This window comes from Rousettus aegyptiacus, unplaced genomic scaffold (genome assembly GCF_014176215.1).
Source record: "Rousettus aegyptiacus isolate mRouAeg1 unplaced genomic scaffold, mRouAeg1.p scaffold_m13_p_10, whole genome shotgun sequence".
NCBI lineage: Eukaryota > Metazoa > Chordata > Mammalia > Chiroptera > Pteropodidae > Rousettus > Rousettus aegyptiacus.
Window position 1 is genome coordinate 46,407,628 of NW_023416285.1, and position 27,421 is coordinate 46,435,048.

Sequence of the window (27,421 nt, forward strand, 5' to 3'; positions counted from 1 at the left end):
ACTTCCAGGAGAGTCATGTTTGTCATTGTGAATGTCATATAAAGATATTTACTTGTAAATAATATAGATTATGTGATTTTTTCTTTACACATAAAGGACACATTTATCTCATTTTACTTTCCTGTGTTTATTGTTGTTCTTTATTTGCCCCTCCTGTTTGTTGTTTGTCAGGGTAGGGAAGAAATAGAAATAAATTAATATTAGAAAGTTGGTAAGGTGAACTCCTGAGAGGAGAGGGTATGATATTTCTGCTTAGAACATTACCAGATACATAGTTGGTATCAATAAATATTTGTTAAATAAAAGTTATTAAAGAAATAATTAAATAAAAATGAACAGGAAATTTATAGGTGGTCTGCAGCTCAAAGAGAGAGACCGTGATAGAAGGCCTAGTGGACATTTTTAATCATCAGGTGTCACCCTCAAGCTATTCTAACTGTGTTAAACTGAGTTTAAAATGCTTTTGGATTTAGTAGTGTATTTTATGCAATGAGGTTATAAATTCTAACATAGAATTCAGAGTTTGGTTTGATACAAAGAATTTTCAAAGAGTAGGGGCTTGTATGGATTGTGAGGCAAAATACTTCAGTAGAAATCTAGATAATTTGATAAAGACAAATATTTTAGGTTTATTTATCTAAATAATTCAGTCTAGTCCCTCTTTCTCTCCCTCTCTATCCTCCCACCCCCACCACCTCTCTCTCTCTCTGCTTAAAAATCTGCTTTCCCTATCTTATTCATGATTTAAAATTGAAAGTTAAACAGAGTTCCAGAATGTCTGCCATGGTGCTATAATAAGTTTGTAACCTTGCCTGACGAGGGTCCAGGAATCACAATCCCACAGTATTCTCACCTGATAGAGGAGAAGAGAAAATATTATTTTTATCGCTCCCTCTTCATGGCTTGCTGAGAGTCCCAGGTCTGACCTCATTATTGCTTGGAAATCTGGTAACCAATAAATAGCTTTCTTTGCCAGGTACTATCTCAGGGACTGCCCCAGTTGTAGCACTGAAAGTCCCCTGTCCCTGGATACCTCTCATCTGGGGCAAATCAGGGCCTTTGTTTGCCCAGTAATTAATGACTTCCCCACTGAATTTTATTACATGAAAGTGATTTTGATAATTGTATGACTATCGATTAATTATTGGTCTGTGCTAGGTAAGGCCATTTCCCTGCTTTGCTGAGGATCTTATATGAGCAAGGGAGTAAAATGAAAAGAGTTACAGAGCTGGGCTGAATTAATTACACAAATGAACAAACAAAAGCATGGTGATATGCTTTAGTATGTTGATCACCTTTACTGGCCTTATCAGGGAAGAAAAATTGAGTGGAAGGATTGAGGAGGGTCTGGGAATTTTGAGGCAGTACAAATTTTAAATTCAAAGTATTCTGCTTTAGTTTGGGCCTATGACAAGAAAGTTTCTTAGATCAGTTTATGGAGGCCGAGAAGATAAGCAGACAATGAGTCAAAAAGCTAGAAGAAAAGGCAGCCAACAAATGTGAGTTTAAAATACTTCATGAAGATATAGTACATGGTTAGCATCACATCTCATATTTCTTCACTTTCTGTCTCCTGCTAACTTGAAACCAGTTGTCATCACAGATTTTCCTCCCAGATTTTATCCACTCATATACTGGTAAGGTATTAATTGTTAAAGGTATATATCTTTGATTCTGTCTTGATTAAAATTAAAGTTGAAAATGAAGACCAGTTTTAGCCAACAAAAACCTTGAAAAGAAACTTTAACAAGCTTCTTTGATACAAATTTCCTGGAAATGTCAGTCTGTTTCAGCTTTGTTATAAGAAGACAGAGATTAACATATCCATGGTTGGGCCCAAATGTGAAATTAGAGGTGGCAGCACATCCTTGGAGTCCTAATGGCTGTAGAAAATCAGAATTTCGGAACCTCAAGAAAAGATGAAGCTGAGGAGGACAGAATTGGGATGATTTTAATATAGCCATCCCTCTCCTCGGACTTTCTTCTGGAGCTCAGTTACTTTCAGTTCTAATGAAAGGTCAAGCAGCCAGTTGTCCCATCGGTCACTTCCCTACCCCACCAGGTGGATCCAGAGGATGATACTGGAATTTCCACTTCCAAGTGGCAGATATTTCCAAACTGAGGATCACCTGTATTTACTGAAGCTCTCATCCATTCGTTTCTCTCAGTTTAGCCTCTATAGGGATAATAGTCCAAGGTGCCATTTTGTTGTGTCCTGGTCTCCCTGCTTTCATTGTCGCTGCTTCTAAGTCCATTGTATTGTATCAGCCAGAATGATCTTTGAAAAACATAGATCATATCACTTTATCCCCTACCCCACCCTCAGTGTTAAACTCTATTGGGCTCCTATTACACTTAATATTAAAGATCTGATTTTTTTTTTTATCACAGTTTATAAAGCAACACATAATGTAGCCCTGCGTATCCCTCTTCATCTTACTCACGAAGCTCCAGCCTCTCTGCTTTTCCTCTGTTTCTTGACTGTGCTAAATTGATGCTTTATGGAGACTTGCAGGAGCCAGGAATGTTTCTTCTTTTAGCTCTTGGAATAGCTGCCTTCTTTTTGTTAGTCATCTATTCAGTCATTCTCTATCATATTAGCATATTTTAAACCTCTGCAAACCACCTTCTAATATGGGCATTTATTTATTAAGTTTTGTCTGTTTTTCCTCCTCAACCATACTACAAGCTTCATGAAAGCAGCTACTTGTCATTTTGTTCTGTACATTAACTGTAAGTCCTAGAGCAGTGCCTGATATAGTTGATACTTTATAAATTTTTGTTAAAGTAAATGGTTTTTATTCTCAAAATGCTTATAAATCTGGTTATATATCAAAGATAATGTAAATGGAAAGTTATATACATATCACAAGAGATTAAAAAGCAACACGTGATTAAGTACTATGTGAAGTTTTTATCATAAAGCATTGATTTAGTTAAAAGACAAAGGAGGAGGTGATACCTCATATTACTGTTAATCACTCTAAATTCTAAAAGCCAATTTAGAGATTTTAAGTTCTAAAAACCAGTTTTAACAAACTGGTAGAAGTCATGGGGAGAGAGAAGGGGAGTGGGAGGAGTGTCGAATGAGTACTTCCAGAATTTGAGTGCATGCAGACTCCAGCTCCTTCACAAGTCTGGCATGGGTGGCCTATTTTGCCAGAGACGAAGTTCTTAATATCTGGATCTTGGGATGAATGACAGTGGAATTAAATATCTGAAAGCAAAACTTTCCACTCCTAAAGAGTTTTGTGTGCACCTTCTCCCCCCAGTTTTTCTTGGCTTGTTGAAATGAAAGTACAAAGTAGCTTTATAATAGAAAAAGAGGAAGTTGCCTTCCTAGGTAGCAGTTTAAAAGTAAAAAACTGTGTGCTTGTGGTAGTGAGGGTGGGGTTGAGTAAGGAGACCATTACCTCCCTTGAAATTGCTAGTCTTTGGTCTCCCAGCCACACGGAGGACTGTTCTGCACAGCTGCTGAAATAGGCCAGGCCTGCAGGATCTTTGGGTATGTTTAGTTTCTAAAGGACATTTGTTTTGCTAAAGTCCTTCTCCCCTTTCCAAAATTTGGCAAGCGTTAGTCATTTTCAGCTCAGGCAGGAACCCACAAGTGTGCGTGTGTGGCTCGGAGGCTTCGGATCAGGCCCCGCCCTCGCTCTCAGGCGCACACTGACACACTTAGATGAGACTTGGCCAGATCGCGCTTTTGGCCTTGGTTGGAGTGGCTTGTCCGAGCCACTAGCCCAGGGCCCGCTCAGCCTCCTCCCCTAAAGAGGACCGCCCGGCTGCACTGTGCCAGAGCAGAGCACAGGAAGAAAGTTTGGAGTGCAGAGGGGAGTTGGACCGCCGGAGGACGGGAACCCAGGGACCTTCACTCCAAGTTTGCGCGGCCGTCGCCGCGACCCGGAGGCGCCCGCCCCGCGGCGCGCTGCAGCCGCCGGACTTCAGCCCACCCGGAGGAATGGGACTCTCGGTCCGGGTTCGAGGCAGGCGCTAGACGCTGGGCCAGAGGCAGGGGAGGAACTTCTCTTGAGAGCTGTCGCCGTGGGCCCTCATTGTCTGCAGGAACTCTCCGGAATCCGGAGGGGAAGGACTGGATCGCTTTTCCACTGGGATTCGTCAAGAGTTCCGGCGGCAGCTGAGGCAGTCGGTTGCAGAGTCTCCCTTTGTCCTCCTAGGACCTCCCTCCTTCCCTTTCTCCCTCCCTCTGTCAGTTAGTGGGTTCCGCTGCCCCAGGCGCCAGCGACCTAGTTGCTCGCTGTCCCCCACCCCAGGATCCCTGGTAACTCCTACCACCGTAGTGTCCTCACTGAGTCGAGCCGAGGGGGCTGCGAGCAGGACGGAATCGCAGGCCCCTGGCCGCAGGATGGTGGCGGGACTGTCCCTGGCCCGCAGTCCCGGGAGCTGGCTGGTCCCGGGGCTGTGGCTGCTGGCGCTCGGCGGTCCTGGGGGGCTGCTGAGAGCCCAGGAGCAGCCTTCCTGCAGAGGAGCCTTTGATCTCTACTTCGTCCTGGACAAGTGAGTGCCAGAGGGAGGTCCAGGGTCTTCTGGTGTGGGTGGCATTGGATGAGCTGTGGCCGTGGAAGAAACTGAGATGTGTGCGCGCCCTGGGGAGGGGTGTGTTAGAAACCCTTTGGTGCGTGCCCTGTTGCAGCCTCCGTGCAGAGGGCAAGTGCTTTCGGATTTGTGGCGGCCTGAAGGAGTCGGGGTGATAGGACCCTGGAGATGCTAGATTCTGAGGGGAGGTGAGGTAGTCACTGCTTACCAGTCAAAGGGCCTTTGGGAAATGGAAATGGAACCCAGGCAGGACTCTTCCTCAGCCTCTCTGTCCTTATTCTGCTGCTCTGGCTAAAGTTTGCCTGGAAAAGCCAAAGGTTAACATACCCAGCGTGGTTTGCATTTCCGGCAAAAGAAGGCTGCGTTTAAAGAGCTGGGATCCTACTCCAAACAGTCAGCAGGCAGGTGTTCCTGAAATTGGGTTGACTTCCTTGATTCTTGTAGCACCTAAGTTTCAGCTAGTGATATTGTTAACTTTGCTTTTAAAAAGAAGAGGCTAGTTTACCTCAATGTAAATGTTTGTTTTTTTCTGATATGTTCAATTTCATTTTTCAGGTCTGGGAGTGTGGCAAATAATTGGATTGAAATTTACAATTTTGTCCAGCAACTTACAGAGAGATTTGTGAGGTATTTCTCCTACTTTACTTTTCTAGGCAGGGGAGTTAGAGGTGGAGGGAAGTAGACCAAAATGTAGGGTATCCCTTTTTTGAAACCTTTTGCAGGAAAAGCCTTTACTGAAATGTCTATTATTAAGTTCCTCAAGATTGTTATTACACATAAGTAGTTATTAGGACAGCCTTCAGTTGTTGAGCGCTTATTTCATCTGGATCTCCAAAACTTGGCCCAGGCTTTGGGGAAGCATCTTCAAATACTATTCCAAATGTATTTTCCTTTCTGAATTTTCATCTGTGTTGAATTTCAGTTATCCTTCCTCATAACTTATCACATTAAAATATTTTTATGCTAACAATATCCATAATATATTTTCCTTTCCACACAATTCTTAGCATTGTAGAGGTCCTCATTAAGAAAACAAAACAAAACAAAACAAAACAAACAAAAAAAACAAGTGTTGATAAACTTCGAATGAACATGTGTTAATAACCCACTACTAGAAAAGGCATTTGCGTATATGTTTAAAGAAATGACTTGTGTTTACACAATGTGTGGGTGTGTGGCTGGTTTAAAATTTAACTGTTCTTTATATGCAATAAACCTTACTAGGAAAGACTAGTTTCTTCTCCTATAAAAAGCAAGCTGCTATGAAATCCAGCTGACTCTCTTATTTAGAGGTAACTAGGAATTAGTGGTATTCCTACTTAAAAATAGCCCCAGGACACAAGGCTTTTGAGGCTTTTTTCCCTCTCCTTTTTCTTAGAAAAATAAAATAAAATGCAATGAGTAAATACAAGTTTATCAAGATAATGGAAAGGACATGAAAACGAGCTGTATCATTAAATATTGCTTCTTTCAGTCTTGTTAGCCCAAATGTTTTCTGTAAAACAGGCTTGGATGATCAAAACATTTTGAAAGTCATGTTGCAAGTAACTTCAACAATCTGTAGAGGCCTAGGCAATCCTTGCTTTCAGTTATTGGCAGCAGTAAACTCATCCCTATAAAAATGTATGCTTGTCCATGTTCAATCATCAGTCTCCTGTTGAAGAAGCCAAGTATAATATTTATTTCTGAATAGAATCTAAGGTAAAACTGTCTAAGAAAGAAAAATAAGGCCCTATATCCTTCAATGTCAAAGGCAGAAGAGACAGTTGTTTATAAATTTTCTAATTCAAGAATATCACATAGATTCTGATTGAAAGCAACGAATCATTTCGATACAGCATTTTTAAGAAGTAGCGCTCTTATTTATTTGGTCTGGTTTGCAAATTGGAATTCTGTAATACTCAGTTCTCTGGCTCAAGGTTACTTCCTTGGTTACTAAGAGTATATTGTAGTAAGTGAATAAAGGGTGACTACTGAAGAATTACTTTCAAAATTTGTATAAGCCTTTGAGATCATTTTCATCTTCAGTTTATAAATGTTAGTTTCATGTCTTTAGTTTCAATTCTTAGTAATGGTTGTAAAGAGTGTCTTAGAAACAAGAACCATTCTGTGAGATAAATGCTGAAAGCTTAGAAGATGTAGCTAACTGGGGCAATTTTTGGCAATGAGAACTATGATGATAGAGACTTAGAAAATTGAAAATGCTTACTTAAAATGGGATTTGTTAGTCTCTTTCACATTGTCAAACCGACTGTTCTCCAGCCTAAACATTGCTAACAATAATCACTCTGAAGAGTCTGGCCTCCTTTAAAAAGATGAGGTAAAACATCCAGCATTTTCTACAAAAGAATTTTTTTGCATCAGCCTAGAATTTATCTTTCTAGCTAGACTCCTCCTAAAAGGTCCTATGGGTCATGGAGGAGTGCTTGGGTGTTGAGAAGCACTGACTAAATCCAAAGTGACTTATGCGGTAATGTTAAGCAGAGGTAGTGTATCTACTTAGGGAATTCCATTTAAAAGGATCATTCAGTGAGACATGTTTTAAATGAGACTCCCTAGCTATACGTTTGTATTGTATCAATCTTTCTTTTAAAAATGTTTTAACTGCCTCTCTTCTTATTTTGCAGCCCTCAAATGAGATTATCTTTCATTGTGTTTTCTTCTCAAGCAACCATTATTTTGCCATTAACTGGAGACAGGTTAGTGCATTATCATTTCACTGCAGGCTTTTAGTACAGACTAATCTTAAAAGAATGATTGATATTCCAAGTGGCGATTCAGGCCTCTCAGTGGAATCAAGCAAATGCACAGACAATTCAGTTCTCTTCACTAATAGAGGGGAAAGGAGGTATGAGTAATATAAAATAACAGATAATCTGAAAATCAATATCATTCATATTGGTTGTGGAATGCACAATGAAACCCAAAACTCTGCCTTAGTTTTATATTCACTACTTCCCACCCTTTCTCCTGTTACTGTAAGTAGTTCCATAGCTTTCTTGTTTAGATGTAATATATTAATGAACTAGGAATTTGAAGAACATTAGGCAGGAGAAAGATATGGCTCTATTTGGATAGTTTACTAGATTCAGCAGACATCCTGGATTTCCAGTCTTACTCTGAGGTCCACTGATGCTAAATATATTTACCTATACGAAGAAACTTGTTTTCTGTTATATAATATATATATGTATTTTTAATATATATTATATATGTATATAATATATATGTAACCAACATATAGAATACGCATACACACATATATCACATCTTTTACAAGATATATATTTTTTGTAAAAGGTGCAGCTTATTTCAAGCCAATGTCATGGTATTTCATATGGTCGTTTCTATGTCATTTGAACCCATTGTGGCAAGTAGGAAGTAGTCATTGCCATATTTCAAAGAATGGCTGTTTTCCATGTTTACTAGACTCTGAGTTCCATAGTGGAAGGGAGATGTTCTTCTTCATTTTTATATCTACATCATTTAATGCAAAGTATGCAAGACAGTTCTTGCTTAGTTCCTGTTGAATTAATGAATGGGTTAGCATCATTTCAAAATCAAATTTCTCCAAACTGTGGTTTTACCAGGGGATATTTGTATACTTTGTTTTGCATAATATGTGGATTTCTCAAAAGTTATGTGTGAATACAGTTTTTTTTAATAAAATGATTTTTTTTCTTTAACAATGTCAAGAAAACATAATATTTAAACGGACTTAGGGAGAGAACTTATATAAACTTTTAATTTATTTGTGCTTTAAGTATTACTTTTCCTGAACAGGAAATCTCTCTGTTGGTGGAGAGTCAAGCTTACAACCTCAGTCTTCTTATGATAACTTCCCTTCCATACTTCTTATGTGTACCTGGGTTTCTTCAAGGGCCAGAAAAATAATAGTGCCTTATAACCCATATAAAACAGTGTCCTTGCCTTCATGAAAATAAATTTTCTCTACTGCCCAAGATAATTTACAAAGAAACGGCATCGGACCCAGCCTATCCATTAGGAGAGAAAAAAGAAAAATGTTAACATTTATGGAGTGAAAATATAGAGAAAAGCACTTAGCATAATGACAAACACATAGTAGACTCTCAGTAATTATCACCTGCATATGCTGTGCCAGTTTCTCTGTTAGACATTTTACATATGGGTCTTCCAGCACTTTGAAGATGAAGAAGTCATTGGTTGACAAGATTAATATTGCTTGGAGATGCACATAAAAAGTTTAAATTGTTAATCTAAATTAGAGATTCTTCCTTTATCATTGGTCCAATCTAACAGGGGAGAGATTGGACTTGGGTAACGAGGCTTCTATTTCAAGAGGCAGCATAATGTTGCTGTTAACAGTCACTGAATCAATTTGCTATCCAAATAGTCATGGACAAGTTACTTAACCTCTTTATGCTTCCATTTTTTCCATCTATATGATGATGATGATTATGATAACAATCATAAGATTGATGATAATGATGATGATGATAATCATAGATTGTTGTTAAGAACTGATGTCAATGAATGTGGAAAATAGAGTCTGACACATATGTATTCAAGAAATGAAAGCCTTGTTATGATTAGCTGGAGCTAGGGAATGTGTAGTATTTTAATGATCAAGGGAAAATTGTACTTATATAAAGAGATTATGGTCCTGCTTGAAAGGATGTATAATATTCCAGGTGGAATTTTAATAATGCTACTTGCACCTTATTTACATGTAATTTGCACACCTGTCTTTAAATAGAAATTCATGCAGTTTTAATGAATTGTACAATTTGTGGCATGTTAAATTAGTTTAGGGTGGCAGAAAGTTCACTAAGAAGATTCGAGCTAAAGTTCTAGTTTTACCATTTACTGATTTAAAGAGTTGGGTCAAATCATCTACTCTGCATGATGTTTTTTTTTTTTTCTTTCTATAAACTGCAGATATAAACTATGAGGTTTTCTTAAGAGAAATGTTGGGAAGATCAGAAAAAGACAATGCATAGAATATTGTATATCACAGAATAGTCCCCATTAGAGGATATTGTTTTTTGTACCTCATCCATTACGCACTTTCAAGTGTGTAGAAACAGTTTACGTATTTAGATGAAAGATAATTGTTAACAAATGTTTCCGAAAGTATCATGGATCTTTGTTTCAAAGCCTAGAAATTAGAATTCCGCACGTCAATTTTCTCGATGTCACATATCACATTGACAAGTAGATCTAAGTACGAGACACTCAAAGGTTGAGTACAGTAGGTTTCACAATTTTGATTCTATTACTCGTAATTCTTCAATACCTTGGTAAATGTGAGAAGTACCTCTTTCTTGTTTTTCAGAACGTTGCTAAATATTTTCAGTAGAGATGAAGCAAGATTAGAAGGCAGTAAGTGCTTATGTGTCTTCTGTTAGGGTTTCAGCATAATGCCTGGTACTATGTAAATGCACGAATAGAATAATGAATATGGCAAGAAATGACCAGTTATACATTTTATATACTCATCATTTAAAAACTTTATTTTAAAAAAACATTTTAATTTAAAACACTCTCTTCTTTTCTCTTGTCTTTGTGATTTTTAACCTCCACATATCTGTTAGTCCCTCCTTCTACCTACCTGCTTGCCACCCTTATATAGAATGTATTGAGCATTGCAGGCTCTAGGGGTAACACAAAGACATACAATCTAGTATGTGTGAGTGTAAGGGGCTGTGTTACAGGATCAGCAAAAAAGAAGGTACCGAATGATGATTCAATAATGAAATATCTAGACACTCAATATTAGAGAACTTGAATCAGGACTCATTTTAAAGGATATTTTTTATTATGTTGCATAATTGGGGATAGTGAATTATGCTCAGTTCTGTTCAATATTATCTTAATGATATAAAAGTGATTTAGTTGAGATCATTTAGTGAACAATTATTATGTACTAGGTGATGATGTGCAAAATGCTTTTCATCCATTACCTCACTTAATCCTAAAATCAACTCCATATAACACATAATATTATTATCTCAACTTTACAAATGAGGAAACTGAAGCTAAGAAAGGTAATGTAGCTTGTCCAAGGACATGCACTTAATAATAAGTGGTGAGCAGTATATTAGCCAGAATTGTTTCTTAATGTATGAAGTAGATCATGCCACTTTCATGCTTAATACAATCTAGTGACTTAGAATAGAAAGCACATGTCTCCCAATGGCCTAAAAATCCTACCTAATTGCTTCACCCAATTATCTCCTACAACATCTGATGCCACAGGCTAGCCCACTAGCCTTCTGAACAGTCTGAATGTGTTTCTACATTAGGAATTTTGTTATTTTGTTCTTCCTCGGCTTTGGATCTTGCGCTGGCTAGCTCATTCCAGTCATTTAGGCCTCATCCCACATGCCATTTCCTCTGAGAGACCTTTCCTGGCCATTGAGTCTGAAAGAAACCCTGCTCCTCTGCCCCAGTAATTTCTCATAATACTCTATTTGGTTATCGCTTTTTGAAATTGTTCTGTTTATTAGTTAATTTATTTTTATCTCCATGACCCTCATGTAGGCTGCATGAGAGCAGAGGGGTCTTCTTTGTCTTGTTCACCCATATGTTTAACACCTAGAAAGAACAGAACCCGACACACAGTAGATGCTCAATAAATAGTCATTAAATGATTGGGTTTTGAGTCTAGAATCTGAGTTACTAACTTCTATAATATATTCTCTTTGAGAAATGATAAATGAGGACATATTTGCTAATTTTCTCATTACTATTCTTATAGAACAATTATAAGCATTTACAACTTTCTTTTTAATATACTTGTTCCCAAATTGAAAAAGTTATATTATTGTTTGACCTGAACACAATTATTAATTACTTAGGAAAAAGATTTTCCTTAGACAAACTGGTAGGAAATTAAAGAGAAGCCTTTTGACTACATTTAGATAATATACATTATTCTATTATTTGAAAGACTTTCTTCTAATTCCTTATAATCTGAATTAAAAAGTTACTTGTGATAAAATATCCCTTTTAAGAGTTGATAAGGAAAATTTGGTAGTATCTGTAAAAATTTAGAAAGTTTCTATCAGCAATTCTACTTTTGGGGACTATATACTACTGAAATGCTAGCATCAGTGTGCAAAGATATGTATGTGCAAAATTAGATACTTCATCATTGTTCATAATAGTGAAAAACTGTATTCAATCTAAATGCTCATCAACTGATGGTACAATAATTAAATTAGGGTATATGCATAGAATAAGATAGTAAGTATGCAGTTATTAAAAGAATGAGAAAATCCATATATATTGATATGAAAATGTCTAAGATGTATTGATTGAGAAAAGAAAGTTGCAGAAACTCTGTTAAGTATGACATTAAAAAAAAATAAACAGAAAGTCTTTAATTGTTTTTATGGTGTGTGTGTGTGAGAGAGAGAGAGAGAGAGAGAGAGAGAGAGAGAGAGAGAGAGAGAGAAGGAGAGAGAAAGAGAGATTATAAAGGCATGGATAAAAGTCCAGAAGATATGTAACAAACTGTTCACAATGATGATGTCTTAGCAGTGAGATTCAAGATAGGGAAAACCTTCATCCTTTTAATTTACATTTGTCTAGTTACTCAGTTTTATTTAAACAATAATGTACTATGTAAAAATTAGACAAATGCTTAAATTAAAAAAAATTATGTTACTGCTGTTACTGACTTCTGTAGCTAGAGATAGCTGTCTTGGAATCAGAATGAATTCAAGAGTTGGAAAGATTAAGCATTAGGAATAGAGCATATCCAGCTGTTACACTGGAGGGTCCTGAAATGCTCCTTCTTAAAATGAAAACACCAGGATTAGATCTTGGCTCAAAAAGGCATAGCTATGTGACCTTACGTAAGTTACTTCACTTCTCGCTGCCCAATTCTTTTGCCAGTTAAAAGGAGCTAATTGTTCCTATTACATAGCAATGTTGGGATGATTAAATGCATAATAATGCCAGAAAAAGCCTAATTGAAGACTGGGTGGAAAGACGATTTGGAGGTTATCAGTATACACTGTCATCATCATCATCATCATGCTGTGCCAGGATTCTAACAGAAATTTAGAGAAGTGACTTCGCTCGAAGTGACACAACTAAGCAGTTAGAGCCGAGATTCAGTCCAGGTCTGACAGCTGAGCATGAGCACTGAACTGCTGTACTGCCTGAGACTCTCTGTTCCCTCTTTTCCAGTTTTCACAATTAGTCAGAATTTATCATAAGTCAAAGACATATTCATCCTCTAAATTTATTTTTTTATCTTCCAAACCATGGATGTGGTGAGAGAAAGTGACTATAGTTGGGTTTAAACAAAATTCTGTTTAGAAAAAAGAGCCTTGGCCACACATTGCTCTAATCCTGAGAGGTCTGGACATGGAGCAGCTCAGATTCTGGTTGTGGATATGTTAATACTTTCAATGAAGTCCCACATCTGCTTTATCAGTATGTTCTAGAAAATTAAGTACACTGTTACTCGTGCCTGGGAGACAAACCTGGTACACTGAAGTAGCAAAATGCAGAAGTCAATATTTTGGGCCTCATTAAGGCATTGAGTGGGGAAATGGAATAAAGATATACAAAATGCAGCAAGTGTGGACTTCAGGTGTGATCCAGGTACCACACTTTGGTTAGTGTAGACTAAGTTGGAGAAAAATTTTTTCATAAAACCCAGATTGTGTGGAGCATTCTGGAAGCAGGTATTTTTGAGTCAGGGCTACTACATTGGGTCCGGTGGTCTTGGACTCAGGATCACAGAGATTTTGGCGTATGTTGGCCTTAGAGTGACCTGTTAAATAAACAATAAGCAAGTTTTTATATAAAGTGATAGATAAACCTTTTCCTAAGATGATAAGATGATACTGTGTTAGTAATTCTTATGTTTAGAAAATAACCCTTCACTCTTTGGAAACCCATAAATAATTTTAAGTTGAGGTGCTGATAGAGAACAACTGCTTTTTTTTTTTTGCAGTTTATCTTTTATGCAGTTTGTACTATAGTAGGATGTAGTAAGTAACACCATTAAATAGATACTTAGAGCGGGTGTGTTTGAATGAATAAACAGGTTTCCTCTCATACATTTTTTTTTTTCTAATTTGTCAATCTGGTTAATATTTTGGTTTATTAATGGAAGTAGACAGTAAAAGTAGTAGATAAAGTTCATTGAGCACTTACTAGTATCAGACATTTGCTAATGCTTTATATGCATTAGTTCAGGTAAAGTACAATGCTAAATGGTTTACAAATCATTAGTAATTTTGTAGAGACATACATAACATCTGGAGTATGTTATTTTGCTTCATGTTCTACTCAATCTACTGTGTTTTATCTTCTAAAATAAACATTTAATTCTGTTACGTAACTGGCTAATTACTATAAAATTCTTAGGTATTGCTACATCTTGTTTGCAGTTACTGTTTATTTCAAGGACTATTGATCCTGGCTAATAACCTCTTAAGGATGAAGAACAGAATTGACCTGTGATATAAATACCTATACATTTATGTTTATGCAGTTATCTAAATTGGCATTTGGTAGCATATATGTATGAACCTTTTAGCTTTTGTGGTAAATTGTTCTTCGGTGACCTCCAATGAAGCAGAGAATAATGCCTATACATATATGCATACATACATATATATAAATATATACATGTATATGTGATTATATATGTAATATGTATAATATATAAAAAATATTTATATATAAGATAGATATATTTACCTAAATATATTTTAAAAAAATCTAAGCTGGCCCTATTGCCTACTTTAATCAATAGGTCACAGCAGACATAAATATGAAACTGCACGAGTCCCAGGTCTAAGCCTGAGTAAGGCATAGGAGTTTCCTTTGGTAGCCCTGACATATAAAAACTCTGACTACCACAGGGCCACCATGGTAGGAAGAAACACAACTGAGCCACATTGAGAAGCCACATGGAGAATAAAGTCCTAGCTGAGCTCCTAAGCAATAGCCAGCACCAGCATCAACTTGCTAACCATGTGAGTGAAGTCATTTAAACTCTTCTGACCATTCCAACTTCCCAGCTGACAATATATGAAGCATAAGAACTGCCCATTCAGTGTACAGTATTATTAGAAACAATAAATTGTGTTTATCCCACTTATTTCTGGGTAGTTTATTATGCAGCAATAGATAACCACAATAGAAATTATGACTAGTAGAAGCTGAACGATTCGGAGGAGATTGATTGTAAAAACCAGAAGGGCAGTGAGCAAATTATTATTGGAGGCTGAAACAGAGATATGTAGTGGTGGAAGGTTTGGTGGTAATGTGGACAGTAGAAAATGTACATAATGAAGTTGCAATATAGCTAAGGAGATTTTCAGGAAAGATATTGAAAGTGTCGTTTGGCTTCTTTCAGCTACCTATGATGACGTATGAGAGGTACGAGATGAGATAATGAAGGAACTTTTCAGTTTTCAGACGATTTAGAGGAAATATAAAGAGCCAGGATGTGATGAATTTGCAAATAAAACTCTTTCTCATCCCCAGTCTCCCTTGGCAAAAATACTCCCCTAGTTTAAGAAACGGTCTTAGTTCAATGATCTAACTCAGACTGCTGCCTGTAAAATGTGGCATCAGAGGAAAAATCAGATTAAGGGTGCAGTTGCAAGACCCTTGGTTATGACTTCAGAAAGATTTAAGATGATGTCTTGTAGACCCTTTTATCTAGATGGAAGGACTTAAAAGATGTGCCTCATAGACACTCTCAGGTAAATATAGGGATTCTAAATCTTTTGAGTTTATGTCTCACCTGACTTACAGCCTACAGTGGAGGAGAGCCTATTTTGAAGAAGTTTTGTGCATGTGGTTTTTGTCTAATAGAGTGGATTATAGTTTGATACATAGGAATCTCACAAAACTCGCAAAGGACATTTAACAATGTGAATTAAAAGAGACATATTTCAAAATGAAAGAGATTTCTGGGCCCTCAATTTCTTATGGGCAGGAAGGAATCACACATATGAACTATTTCTTATGAAAAAAGAAAGATGACTCAGAAATCAGCGTCAAAGCTTAGAGAGTGGAATCAATAGCCACTAACACACATCTCCAGGAAGTAGGACTGAGCTATAATCAGGGAATTGGGAATATATGTAGAAATGAAATATCTGACACTTATGGTACCAATTTCTCTTTTTATTATTCAGTGATATGTGAAAAAGCACTCCAAAACAATGGTTCAAACAACAATTTTATTATCTTTTACAGTACTATGTGTTGATGACTCAACTAGGAGGTTCTCTGCCCCATGAAATGTTACCTGGTACTGTAATCATAAAGGCTAGTTGTTGATTCCAGAACTCAGCTAGAGTTATTTAGTGGAATAACTTGGTTCTCTTCCATGTGACCTCTGAATGTAGCATAGGCTTCTCAGAGCATGATGACTGGGTTCCAAGAGAGGATTCAAGAGCAAGTATTACAAGATAAAAGAAGCAGTCTTTAATTCTCTTAAGAGATGGTCCCAGATGTCCAAGAACCTTATTCTATTGCCAGGTAGTAATAGGGCTCTGTTAGATTCAGGGGGATGGGGGATAAATTCTATTTCTCGATGGAAGAGTAGGCACATAAAGAGTGGGAGGCAATTGCTGGAGGTCACAGTTGGAGATTATCTACCACAGTTTAGATGAAACGTAATGTTGAAATTTCAAGATGAACCTCTTTCTGAAATAAACATGCTAGTTCAGAGAAAAAAATATAAACCTTGTATATAACCAAAATAACAAATTAGATTCTTAATTTTGACACTAGTCTTTAGATTCTAGTGTAACCTATAACCCATCTGAGGTTATTATTAACCTCACCTTCTCATTCCTCTTATTTTTATATAAATTAAAAGTATTTCGTTTATGAACAATATTCTCTTTTACTTACATTCTTTTTTCCTTTTATTATTTTAATGTTGCCACTGTTTCCTTTTTGAGTTAGATTAAAAGAGATTGACACATTTCCCTTTCCCCCCATGATTTTTATTGGCATTATTAAATTTACACTCTCCAGGACCTAAGAATTCACAATATGTAGAAATACTTTGGTTGTACAATGTGAAGGTGAAAGTTTTATTTTTTAGAAATGACTATAACTTTCCTAAACTATTTTAAAAACTTATGCTATAAAATAAGTATATTTTGAGATTCTTGATACTTAACCATTCAAGAGCAATACTGAACACTTATGCATATGATTTATGGTTTATCTTAATAAAAATTTTTAAAATTCTATGTGTTTTATGAGAGACTAGTAAAGGGATAGTTCTCAAATGAGGCCTACAAACTGTGACTAACAAGGTTAATAATTCATACTTAGTTCTCTTCTATTGATAAAGAGACAGGAGTACAGTAACTATGTATAAACAATTGGTACTGATTGTTGAACACATGTGCCATGTGATCTACTAAATGTCTTAGTACATGTGATGTCCCTTCACTTTTTGTAACGACTCCATTATGTAAGTACTGTCGTTATCTTATTTTTTCACGTTAGAGAAGTGGAAGACCAGAGAGGCCAAAGTTATAAGACTAGGAAGTGTTAGAGCTGGGAATCGAGGCCAAGGCCCTATCCTTGACCTTATTGTTGCACTTATCTTTTGATGCAGAGAGGCATGATGAAGGAATTGAGGTGACGTTGCTTGATCCCTGACATATCATGTGATAAAAAAATGATAGGTAGTACAAATGCTTTACCTCATTCAGTTTTCAAAGAAGCTTTATGGAGTATTAGTGTTACCTTTATTTATATGTGAAGCAACCGAAGGATGTAGAGGTTAGATAACTAGCCCAGGTACATGTGCCTAGAAAGTGGAGAAGCAGTCTTGCTCCAGAGCCTGGAGTCCATTATGCCATCTGTTACCTCAGATCCAGCCTGCTTCCATTTATAGGTTTTCTAGGAGGGCAACATAACAGTGTAAAGGAAAAACTGTAACCAAGATGGGTTTATTTTGGGTGCAACTCACTTCCTTTTTCCTCTCTCTCTTTCTAATACTACTTTTGTCTAGGCACCCACTTCCTTCTTATTGCTCAAAGCTACCAAATAACATTATATTATTAATATCATAATAGGTACCTAATAAATACCTGTAGAATAAATGATTGCAGACTCCACAGGGGTAGGCATTGTCATTTACATTTCATGAGTATGGAAGCTGAACTCCAGGAAATTAAATAACTGCTGATGGTTATGTAGTTCATTAGTTGCAGAACCAGAGCTTCAGTTCATCTCTGATTTACTCCAAGTTCTGAGCCTTTCCACTGCATTATAAAGCTTTCCATGTAATTCCTTTCCAGGATTTTCTCTTCACCGAAGCTTCAATATCACACTTGCTTTTCTCTCTTCTCTTTCCTTTTCCTTCCTTCTGGTCTCTGTATCAAAAAATTTCAAACCTTAGTTGGCTAGTGAGCTCTCCTTGGAATCAAGAAGAAAGTAAACTGGGTGAACAAAATCCTACCAACAGCAATAACTAATACCAAGAAATAACAACAATAGTGGCTACAACTTAGTACTATTATGTGCAATTTAATCCTCATAATGGCCTCATGGAGTAGATGTTTTCATCCCTCTTTTATAGGTGAGGAAACAAAATAAGACTTGGAATTAATCTGTGTTTTCTCTGGCTGTAAGTCATACCATCCCGGAAACTACATTTTACTGTTAAACGATTATCTTGTCACCCAAAAACCCTTTCAGTAGGACTGACTGGCAAAATAAGTAAGGAAAAGAGCATTCCAACAACATAAAAATGTTTTTAAATGAGATTAGGCCAGAGGTTCTTAATTCTGGCTGCATATTAGAATACTTTGGGGAGTTTCCAAAAAATACCCTGACCTTATCACAAACCGTGAAAATTAGAATCTCTTCAGTGAGAGCCCAGAAAAATTTTTTTTTAAACTTTCTAGGTGATTCCAATGTACAACCAGGGTGGAGAACTACACTGCATCTGCAGAGATGTGTATAAGAATAGCCATGAACTTGTAGAATCACAGTGTTCACATGTGGTGGTGCTCAATAGATGTGTATAGATTGATTGACTGAAATCTGGAAAGAACTTTAAAATCTGGAAAGTTAAAATGATGTGCATTTAAAAATTCAAGTACTATAGAGGTATATTGTATAAATGTACATCCTTGGTCATGAGTAAAATTGTGCCTTAATTGTGCTAGTTTGGAAAGTCAGAGTTCTCTGCTAACCCTTTTATTATACTGTTATTTGTAAAATTATATCTTTATGTTGGTTATGACATCATGAACACCTTTCACAATCCACAGTGTTCTATGGATGTAGGAAAGCCAGGTATGTGGCTCAGTGCATGGTAGTTGTAGTTGCTGCTTCCTTCCCTTCTCTTGTCTTCTTATCTTTTCCCTTCTTTTTTTATCTCTTCCTTTCTCTGCTCAGCAGAGAAATTTGAAAGATACTAACAGGGACAAAAGTGTTAATTTTATAGATTAAAAAATGAGTCAATGTGTTTTTGCAAATCCTTTAATCAATACAATTATAAAGAAGAAAGAGTCGATTATAGAATTTGGGCACCTGATTCTCAACAAAAACAACCAAGAAGACCAGAGGTTTTATATACCATTTTGTTTAAATTCTTTCTCTTTTCAGAAATTATTTGAAGTTGAGCTGAACATAATTGCAGAAAGTCAATAGCATATAAAAATGAAAATCTTGGAAAAGAGGATGTAGGAATATGATAACCATAGCGCTTAGCAGAATTTTGTCAATGTGTAAGAAATTTACGGTAGATTTCCTGGTAGGGGAAGAAACGTTTTCATAGTTGTGGTTAGCAGAAAAGAGGAAGTATATAGAGATTACTCAGAGATGACCAGAAACTTCCTCCACAAGAACTCATATGGGACATTTTGTGTCAGAAGAGCAGCATCCTTGACTACAGCTTCAAAATAAATACCAAATAGTTTCATTATTGCTGTTCCTCGTAGATGAAGACATAACATTAAAGCCCAACTCAGTAAGGTTGATCTTTGAAAGAAATGTCAGATTTGAGCAGATTTTTATAACATATTCATTTTTTCTTCACTTATTTTTACCATTTCCTCCTTGTTTTCCTTTAGAGATTTAAGTCACAGTACAGATGAATGAGTTCTGTTTTGAACCTAGCACATAATTTTGTGTCTCCCTGGTAAATGTTTACTAATAGAGAAATTTAGAATTTATTTTTAGCTTCTTGGAATCCTTCGAAGGCCTGAGATATGCCCTGTCTCATTTTTGTTTTCATTTTCCTTAAAATGATGTTTGTTGATGGAAGCGAGGCTGACAGACTGTGTAGTTATGCTGGAAGGAGGCAAGACCAGGACTTATGTGGTTAATGTTATTGGTTATGGGCAAAGAACATCTTTTCTCCAATGACAATGCAGCTACAAAAGTAATGGTGAGATTTAGTGCAACTTAAAATGTTATGGTGGCAGGTGTGAGTATGGATAAAAAAGTAAGAGATGCTCTGCTTCTTCTAATGAAATAAGCTAGCAGAGACCTACCTTCCCAAAAGACTCTGAATTCCACGTTTGGCTTTTTTTTTTTTTTTTTTTTTTTTTTAGCCTAGAGTCTTCTGCTGGTGTTGTCTGATCCTCAGAAGGAATGGTGAGCTGAATCTGAACTGAATGGAGAAGGCAGTTTTTGCCATGCAAAATTTGTTTGTGTAAACTTAAATTTCAGTTGTCTTTTTCATTTTCTTTTTGGCAGCAAACATTAATGCTTGAGGACACGCTGCCACTCATTTCTGGGAAGCACCAAATATTTGGTTTTTATCTGTATTCAGACAGAATCAGTTTCAAGTTGTTTCTGTAGATACTAAACATAAATATTTAGATAAAACAAGCTTATAAATTATGTAATTTACTCCATCACTTGTGGAATTAGAATTTTTTCCTGTGATAGATTGAAAAATTTATTGAACATTTACTTTGTAAAAGACATTATAATAAGTAATAAGTGCGGAGTAGGGGGATACATTATACATGTAGACATGAGGATAGCCCACTGTAAACTTCCACACTAGTCGAGAATTGAAATATTAAATTAGTTTAATTATTTTAAGTAGAATGTTTTTAAGAGGCAAAATTATTTATTGTAGTAAAAGTTTAACATGCATATGTTCAGGGCATCATAGAAAAGAGAGTGTAATGAAGTTCGAGATAGGTTCAGAATAGCTGGATTTTAAACCAGGAATTAAAAAGAAATATCATCATGGGTTAGTAGAGATGACTGAATTAGGAAGGAGGAAGATTAAGGTCATGCTTTGAAAATTGTCTTGTGTTTTCTGAAAACTTCTTGATTTGGAGAATCCATCTGGTAACATTGCAATATTAAAATATAAGCAATAAGTTACTTTTAAAATGTGATTGAGGCTCTGATGAATGACTCATTATTGAAAGTATTCGAAACACAACATTGTAGCATCACAAAATAATAATTATTATTATTTTTAAATTGCTTTTGACATGTATTTTAATCGTGTATGATGTACATATATAAAACTTTGTGTACGATCTCAGTAAGTTCCTTGATGTTCAGATTATACACTTTTTATAGTGTATATTTTGTGTAAACTTGAATTTTAGTTTTCTTTCATCTATCGTCCATCATCCTCAGTAGTGGGAATAGTCTTCATGTTTTATTTAAAGAATTACACTTTAGTTTTATAATTTAAGACTTATGGAAAAAGATATTTTTCTGAAATTCTGAAAACAATATATTAAGGTCTCTCTTCTGATCTTTTAAAGTTAAAATTTTAAAAAGAAGTTTTGAGTTTATTTTGGATTGTTTTTGCAACATTATTGCATTTATCTTTTAAGGTTCTTGCTTTTTTTTGTTTTTTTGTTTTGTTTTTCTTATTAAAGGAGCCTTTGGAACCTAGTCTAAAAGAAACCTGAAAAATGGGTCTTCTCTGATTCATACACATAAGATGGCTCTTAATATTATAGTCATTCTTCATTTAGATATACTTCATTGAGGTAACTAGTCATGATGAAGAAAGATTCTGTTTTTTTCCCTCTTTTTAATTCATATTTCCTTTCTCTAGAATCCATTATCATCCATTGATCCATCCATTTATTCTTTTATTTGTTCATCATATATGCATTAAGTACTGATATATTTAAGAAAATGAGCTATTGTGTGTGGATAGGTGAGAAGGTGCTACAAAAGTGCCTACCTCATGATACTTAAAACTTTGGGAGACAAAATTAGAAAATGTTAATTTACACTAATAAGGATTAAGTAACATGCTTTAAGAATTTACAGATAACAAAGAAAATTTCCACTTCTTAGGAAGGTAGGGGTAAGCGCTTCAGAAATATGTTTCCAGTGAAATTGACCTATTCAATCCTTGTGTTTTTTTTGATGAAGGAACATGCTTTACTCCTTTGGATTTAGTAAAACAAATATTAATAGATATCTGTTCTCAGCTCAAAATGCCGAAAATATGCTTAGGTTTTCAAGACATTTCACATTGTAAGTACTTTTATTTTTTTGTAGTTAAAATACAGATGTTATTAAATACTCATTAAAATTACAAAGTATGAAGAGCTATCTGGACTCAAAGTTGCAATGCTGCCATGTCTTTGAGAAGTGCTTATTGTGATCTTTGCTCATTTTTCTTTTGTTTAATATTATAATATGTTATTTTCAGAGGCAAAATCAGTAAAGGACTGGAAGATTTAAAACATGTTGTTCCAACAGGAGAGACATACATCCATGAAGGACTGAAGCTTGTAAGTTATTTTACATTTATGAGTATGGGAAAGAATGTTTTCTTATTCTGTAATGAAATAAATTATAACTCTCTAGTAAAACTCAAAGACCACTTTACATTTTATCTTAGAAAAAAAAATTTAATGCTTTTTATTCTAGGGATGAAACTGATAAAAAACATTATCATGGTAATGAGAAAAGTTTAGATGACATTTTGCCTTTTAACAAATTTTCTATTTTCTCTGTGGTTATATTTAGACTAGTCAATCAAAGTTAATAATCTTTGTCATTTATACTTGATAGTAATATAATGTAATAATGTAAATAAATGAATATTTTAAATAAAATAGTTAACATAAATATTGTGTTTTAAAAGCCAGTCCATAATATTTCAATTTTGTCAGACTTACAAATTCAGCTTAATAAAACATACTGGTTAAAAGTTGAGATTAAATTGTGAGTTGGATAATTATTTTTCATTTTCAGGCAAATGAACAAATTCAGAAAGCAGGAGGCTTAAAAACCTCCAGTATTGTAATTGCTCTGACAGATGGTAAGCTGGACGGTCTGGTGCCATCATATGCAGAGAAAGAGGTGAGTATTGAACTGAAGCTATTCTTTACACCCCAGCCTTCTCTGCATGTATATATAGCCTGATATGTATATATAGCCTGATGTTTGAATAATAACTCCCTCCCCCCCCCCCCACTCCCTTTCTCCATAGGCAGAGGTTTCCAGGTCATTTGGGGCTAGAGTTTATTGTGTTGGTGTCCTTGACTTTGAACAAGCTCAGGTGAGTACAGCAGATCTGCAGACTTTAATCTCAGTCACATAATTGTCTTAAGGATAGTTTATCTAATTCTTTTCATTGATGACTTATTATGACACAAATTGGTTGTTGAAGATTTCCTATAAAAATGGCCATGTGCCTTGATTAATAATAGCTGATTTTGGCAGGTTTCACAACTGAAAACAATACTCTAAATTACTTGAACATCTATTTAGTTTGGAGTACCTAACACAGGACAGATATTTGTGTTAAAATAATGAGTACTCCTGTTCTTTAACTCAACTAACAAGATCATTATAGCAGTCTTATTTAGCATTTCAATTTTATGTAAAGCTTGACTCTTAAGAGTGCAGGAATTTGGGAAGTTCGCTTTTATCTTTAATAATTTTCCTTACAAAAAGCATTTTTTCATGAAGTTTTAAAGGTTTATATATTAATTTTTTTCCCACTCACAAAGTGATTTTACATTTAAACTTTTGGTTGAACAGGGCTAAGCCTCTTGTGTCTTGTGACATTTACATTTAGTAGAGCTCTGCTTTGTTTTGAAATTGAAATTTGAGGCCAATCTAAAAGGGCTGTGGCTAATCTCAGTTCATTTCATCGTGATACATTGAGAGTAACATTAATACCATCATTTTTAATTCCTGACAGACTACACTAGTGAATTAATCCTGCAGTGTAATTTTTCAGAACATAATTGAAATGCAGAGAGGTTTATAAAGTATTATATGTCTTAACCACACTCAATTACACTTTCCTCCTTTTTCTAAAGCTCGAAAGAATTGCTGATTCCAAGGAACAAGTTTTCCCTGTCAAAGGTGGATTTCAAGCTCTTAAAGGAATAATTAATTCTGTGAGTATTTCTCCATAGGTACAAAGGGGTCATAATTTTAGATTTGTTTTAACCTGTAAAAAATAATCTGATATCCGGTTCAGGTGGTCATTATTTTGAAGAAAGAGATTAAGAAGGAAGTTTGTATTATGAACACAGTGTAACTCAGAAGACCTGGATTTTGTTCATAAGTGAGATTTGGCATTAATTCTTGTAAATTGAGCTCTGTGAGACTGTGATTTTAAGTTCAAGATGTTCATAAATAGTCTCAGACGCTTCCACCCTTTGGGCACGGAGTTCCTCACTGTCTAGATATCTTGAGCATTTTATAGGCTTTGTGGATGAAGTATAAAATGAAAATTTGGACTGGAATGTGTGATTACTCCCTCTTTCCAATATGGTATTTCCCAGCTATCAGGCAACTTGGACCATCGGTGGAGTATTTAACTGCTGTTGTTCTTTCCATTTTAATGATTAATAGTTTCACTGGCACTTGTAATATTTCTCTTTCAAATTCAGTTGAGCTGTCTCTGGTGATCATTAGAATATGGGCTATCCTAAAGAGGGTATGGAGAAGTAGAGTGGTGAAATGCAAAGCAAAACTCCTGGGCTTTCACAGCTGAGGTTTATGTTTCATTTTACTGCCTTTTGCTAGAAGCACTAGGAGCAGTTGCTATTAAGTATTTATGATATTTTGGTAAACATCATCCTAAAATGGAAGTGAATAATATATATTCTCTAAGCCAAAGATTTTCCTTTAATCTTTAGATATTTATTGAAGGAAAAAAAATCTCTGGTTCTTCTGACTTTTGGTTCAGGCATTTAAAATTACTCTTTAAAGATCATGTTTTTCAGGAACACAGAATGAGATGGGATTTGGTTTTAGTATTATGTAGGCTTTTTTTCTTTTCTAATTAATGAAGCTTTTCAGATAAAACCTACAATGTGGTCCTATCACATATTGGTTCTTCTAGTGAACAGGCCAACTGTAAATGCAGAATGGAACAAAGATTTTTATATTTTAAGAGTGTATATATATTATTGTGTTTAATTTTTAGGAAAAATTGCAATATAAAAATAATATTTTACTAGCTGTATTCAAGATAAATACTCTACAACTGTGATTTGTTTTGAAATATAGGAAAATGAATGGACAATGCAAAAGAAGATATATTTTAAATAGAACTTTATTGTGCTTGGGAATTTACAATTATCTTTATAATTATACTGGGAAGGAGAAAAGACCTCTCTGGGTTATACCCTTTGTATTTTTTTTCTTTATATAAAAAAGTTTAATTTAAAATTCTCCAGGTAACTAATTGTCTTTTCAAAACCCTCTTTTAACTAATTGAAAACAGACTCACAAATATGGCCAGGAGGAATGGGGATTGGGGGCTGAGAGAATGAGGTAAAGGGCTAAAGAAGTACAAATTAGTAGTTGGTAGATGGTCATGGAGATGATGAGCAGGGCATAGGAATGCAGTCAACAGTAATATAATGGCTATGAGTAGAGCCAGAGGGAAGATAGAGTAACGGGGGGCGGGGGGGAGGTCATTTCATAAACTATATAAATGTCTAACCAATGCACTATATACTTAAAACTAATAATAAAATAAAATGCTAAAAAACTCTTCTCTTTTAATGGGTTATGACGACAGATTTCTCCTTCAAGAAATTTGTAATTGACAACCAGAGTAGATATAGTTGTTGTTGCTTTATTATATTTATATGTTAAATTTTAGTTTTAAAAATTTCATCAACAATTTTAGGCAACAGAATTTTTAACTGTAGTCTTTCTTGCCCCAAATTGTCGATGGATTTTAGCTTCAGTAAGTTATGTTGAAAGATTTAGCATGATATTAGAAAGATGTGTTATTTTAGCTATAAATTACAAACAAAGCCTCTTGAGTTTCATCTGGCAGGAGCTGATGAGTATAGCTTTCATCTCAATTTAGTTAAACTCCAGCTATTTTGTCATAAAGGGCAGTATAAATTATTCTCAGGGTAGTCAGCCTCTGGGGAAAACCTGACAGTAACTTGGCAAAGTTAGTAGGTAGACAACTGGAGCTTTTACAACCAAAGTTGATCTCACTAATGACTGGGATTTTTATGAACATTATGATAGTTTGGGATTTTTGCCCACTTTGTAGACCTTTAAGGCATTTAATCACTTTATCTCTCTTCAAGGCAGAACATGCTTCACACGATAATATACAAAAGCTATAATTCTGCCTGAAATTCAAACTGCATTTTATACTAACAAAGTACCATCTTATCTTTAAAAAACTGATATTTAGTATTTAAAACAAATATAGTATCTATTTCAGGGTAAGGGCAGACAGAAAAGAATATCCCTCTATTTTTTATGATTTACTAAACTAATAGATAAAATTGTACTTGTATTTACACAAAGCTAAGAAGCAAATGGAAGAAAAGATAAAATTTAAGTCTTTCAGATATTGGTGCCATGAAGGCAAAATATTTGCTAAATTGATAGATAATTTTTTTCTGGCTAGAAGTTATTTAAATACATCTGGACTCATTAATTGTCCATACATTAATTCTTTTGAAGTTGATCTGTAATTGAGAAACATTGATAACATGTTTTTCCTGTTTTCTCTGTCCTCCCCACCCTTCCCACCAAAATCTATAACCTGAATGGTCTGGTCCCCTTACTGTAGAAGATATCACATTTTGTAAAGACATAGTATTATCGAATGGAAAGTTTGTCTACCCAGTGCTGTCAGAGCCAAACACTAAAATCACTGAGAATTGCAGTGGAGAAATATTGGCTATTTTATTATGAATGGTGCCACCCAGTAGAATGGAAAGCTAATGCCCCAAAGCCCAAACACCTCCATGGTGTGTAGGTTACAGATTACAAAACACAATGGATTAGAGAGTTTTGGGATCCTGCTGGGAACTTATTGGTCAGAGGTGAGGTAAAGGTAATGAATCATTTTTTTTTTTAGGTCTTTAAGGCAGTTCCGAGGTCAGTTCCAGTGTCCCTCTGTCTGGTTTCATGAGAAAGTAGCCAGGGGGTCATTTCACCTTAGGGCTCAGGAGCTGAAACATAATTTAGGTCAAGATGTTATCTTTAGCCTGCAGAGGTCCAGACTGTGAGACTATTAGTCAGGTCAGGCTACTTCTCCCAGAAAGAGAGAGAGAGAGAGAGAGAGAGAGAGCGCGCACGAGCGCGAGCGCTGATTTCTAGAGCTAAGATTTAAAGCTAAATTTAATTAAAGTCATTAGGAACCTCGGTTTCAATTGTTTGTCTAAAATCAACTTCTTATCAGCAAGGATAAGAGTTTCATTTTGGAGCCTTTCTTTATTGCAATTTTAAAAAAAAGAAATACTAGTAGTTCTGTCTTTTATAACTTCCAAAGCAGAGGACTAAAAATGGCCTTTGTTATATTTGCATGTTAACAATTTAATACCTTTGTAAAATTAAATTGATTTAGACAATCATTTTAATGCTCTATTTGAAAATTTTTAGATTTCTAATTTTTATCCTGGCAAACATATATGATATT

The 27,421-nt window shown here is 35.4% G+C and overlaps 1 protein-coding gene across 1 annotated transcript in view; it reads left to right on the plus strand.

Moving 5' to 3' along the window:
- Nucleotides 1-3,407: 3,407 nt before the first annotated feature.
- ANTXR2 (ANTXR cell adhesion molecule 2) overlaps nt 3,408-27,421 on the plus strand; it is a 137,015-nt gene continuing 113,001 nt past the window's right edge. The window contains exons 1-7 of the mRNA XM_016156173.2: nt 3,408-4,515; nt 5,110-5,181; nt 7,182-7,253; nt 22,205-22,286; nt 22,753-22,860; nt 22,991-23,059; nt 23,829-23,909. Coding sequence (XP_016011659.1) covers nt 4,364-4,515; nt 5,110-5,181; nt 7,182-7,253; nt 22,205-22,286; nt 22,753-22,860; nt 22,991-23,059; nt 23,829-23,909 — 636 coding nt within the window. The 5' untranslated portion in view covers nt 3,408-4,363. The remainder of the gene's footprint in view (nt 4,516-5,109; nt 5,182-7,181; nt 7,254-22,204; nt 22,287-22,752; nt 22,861-22,990; nt 23,060-23,828; nt 23,910-27,421) is intronic.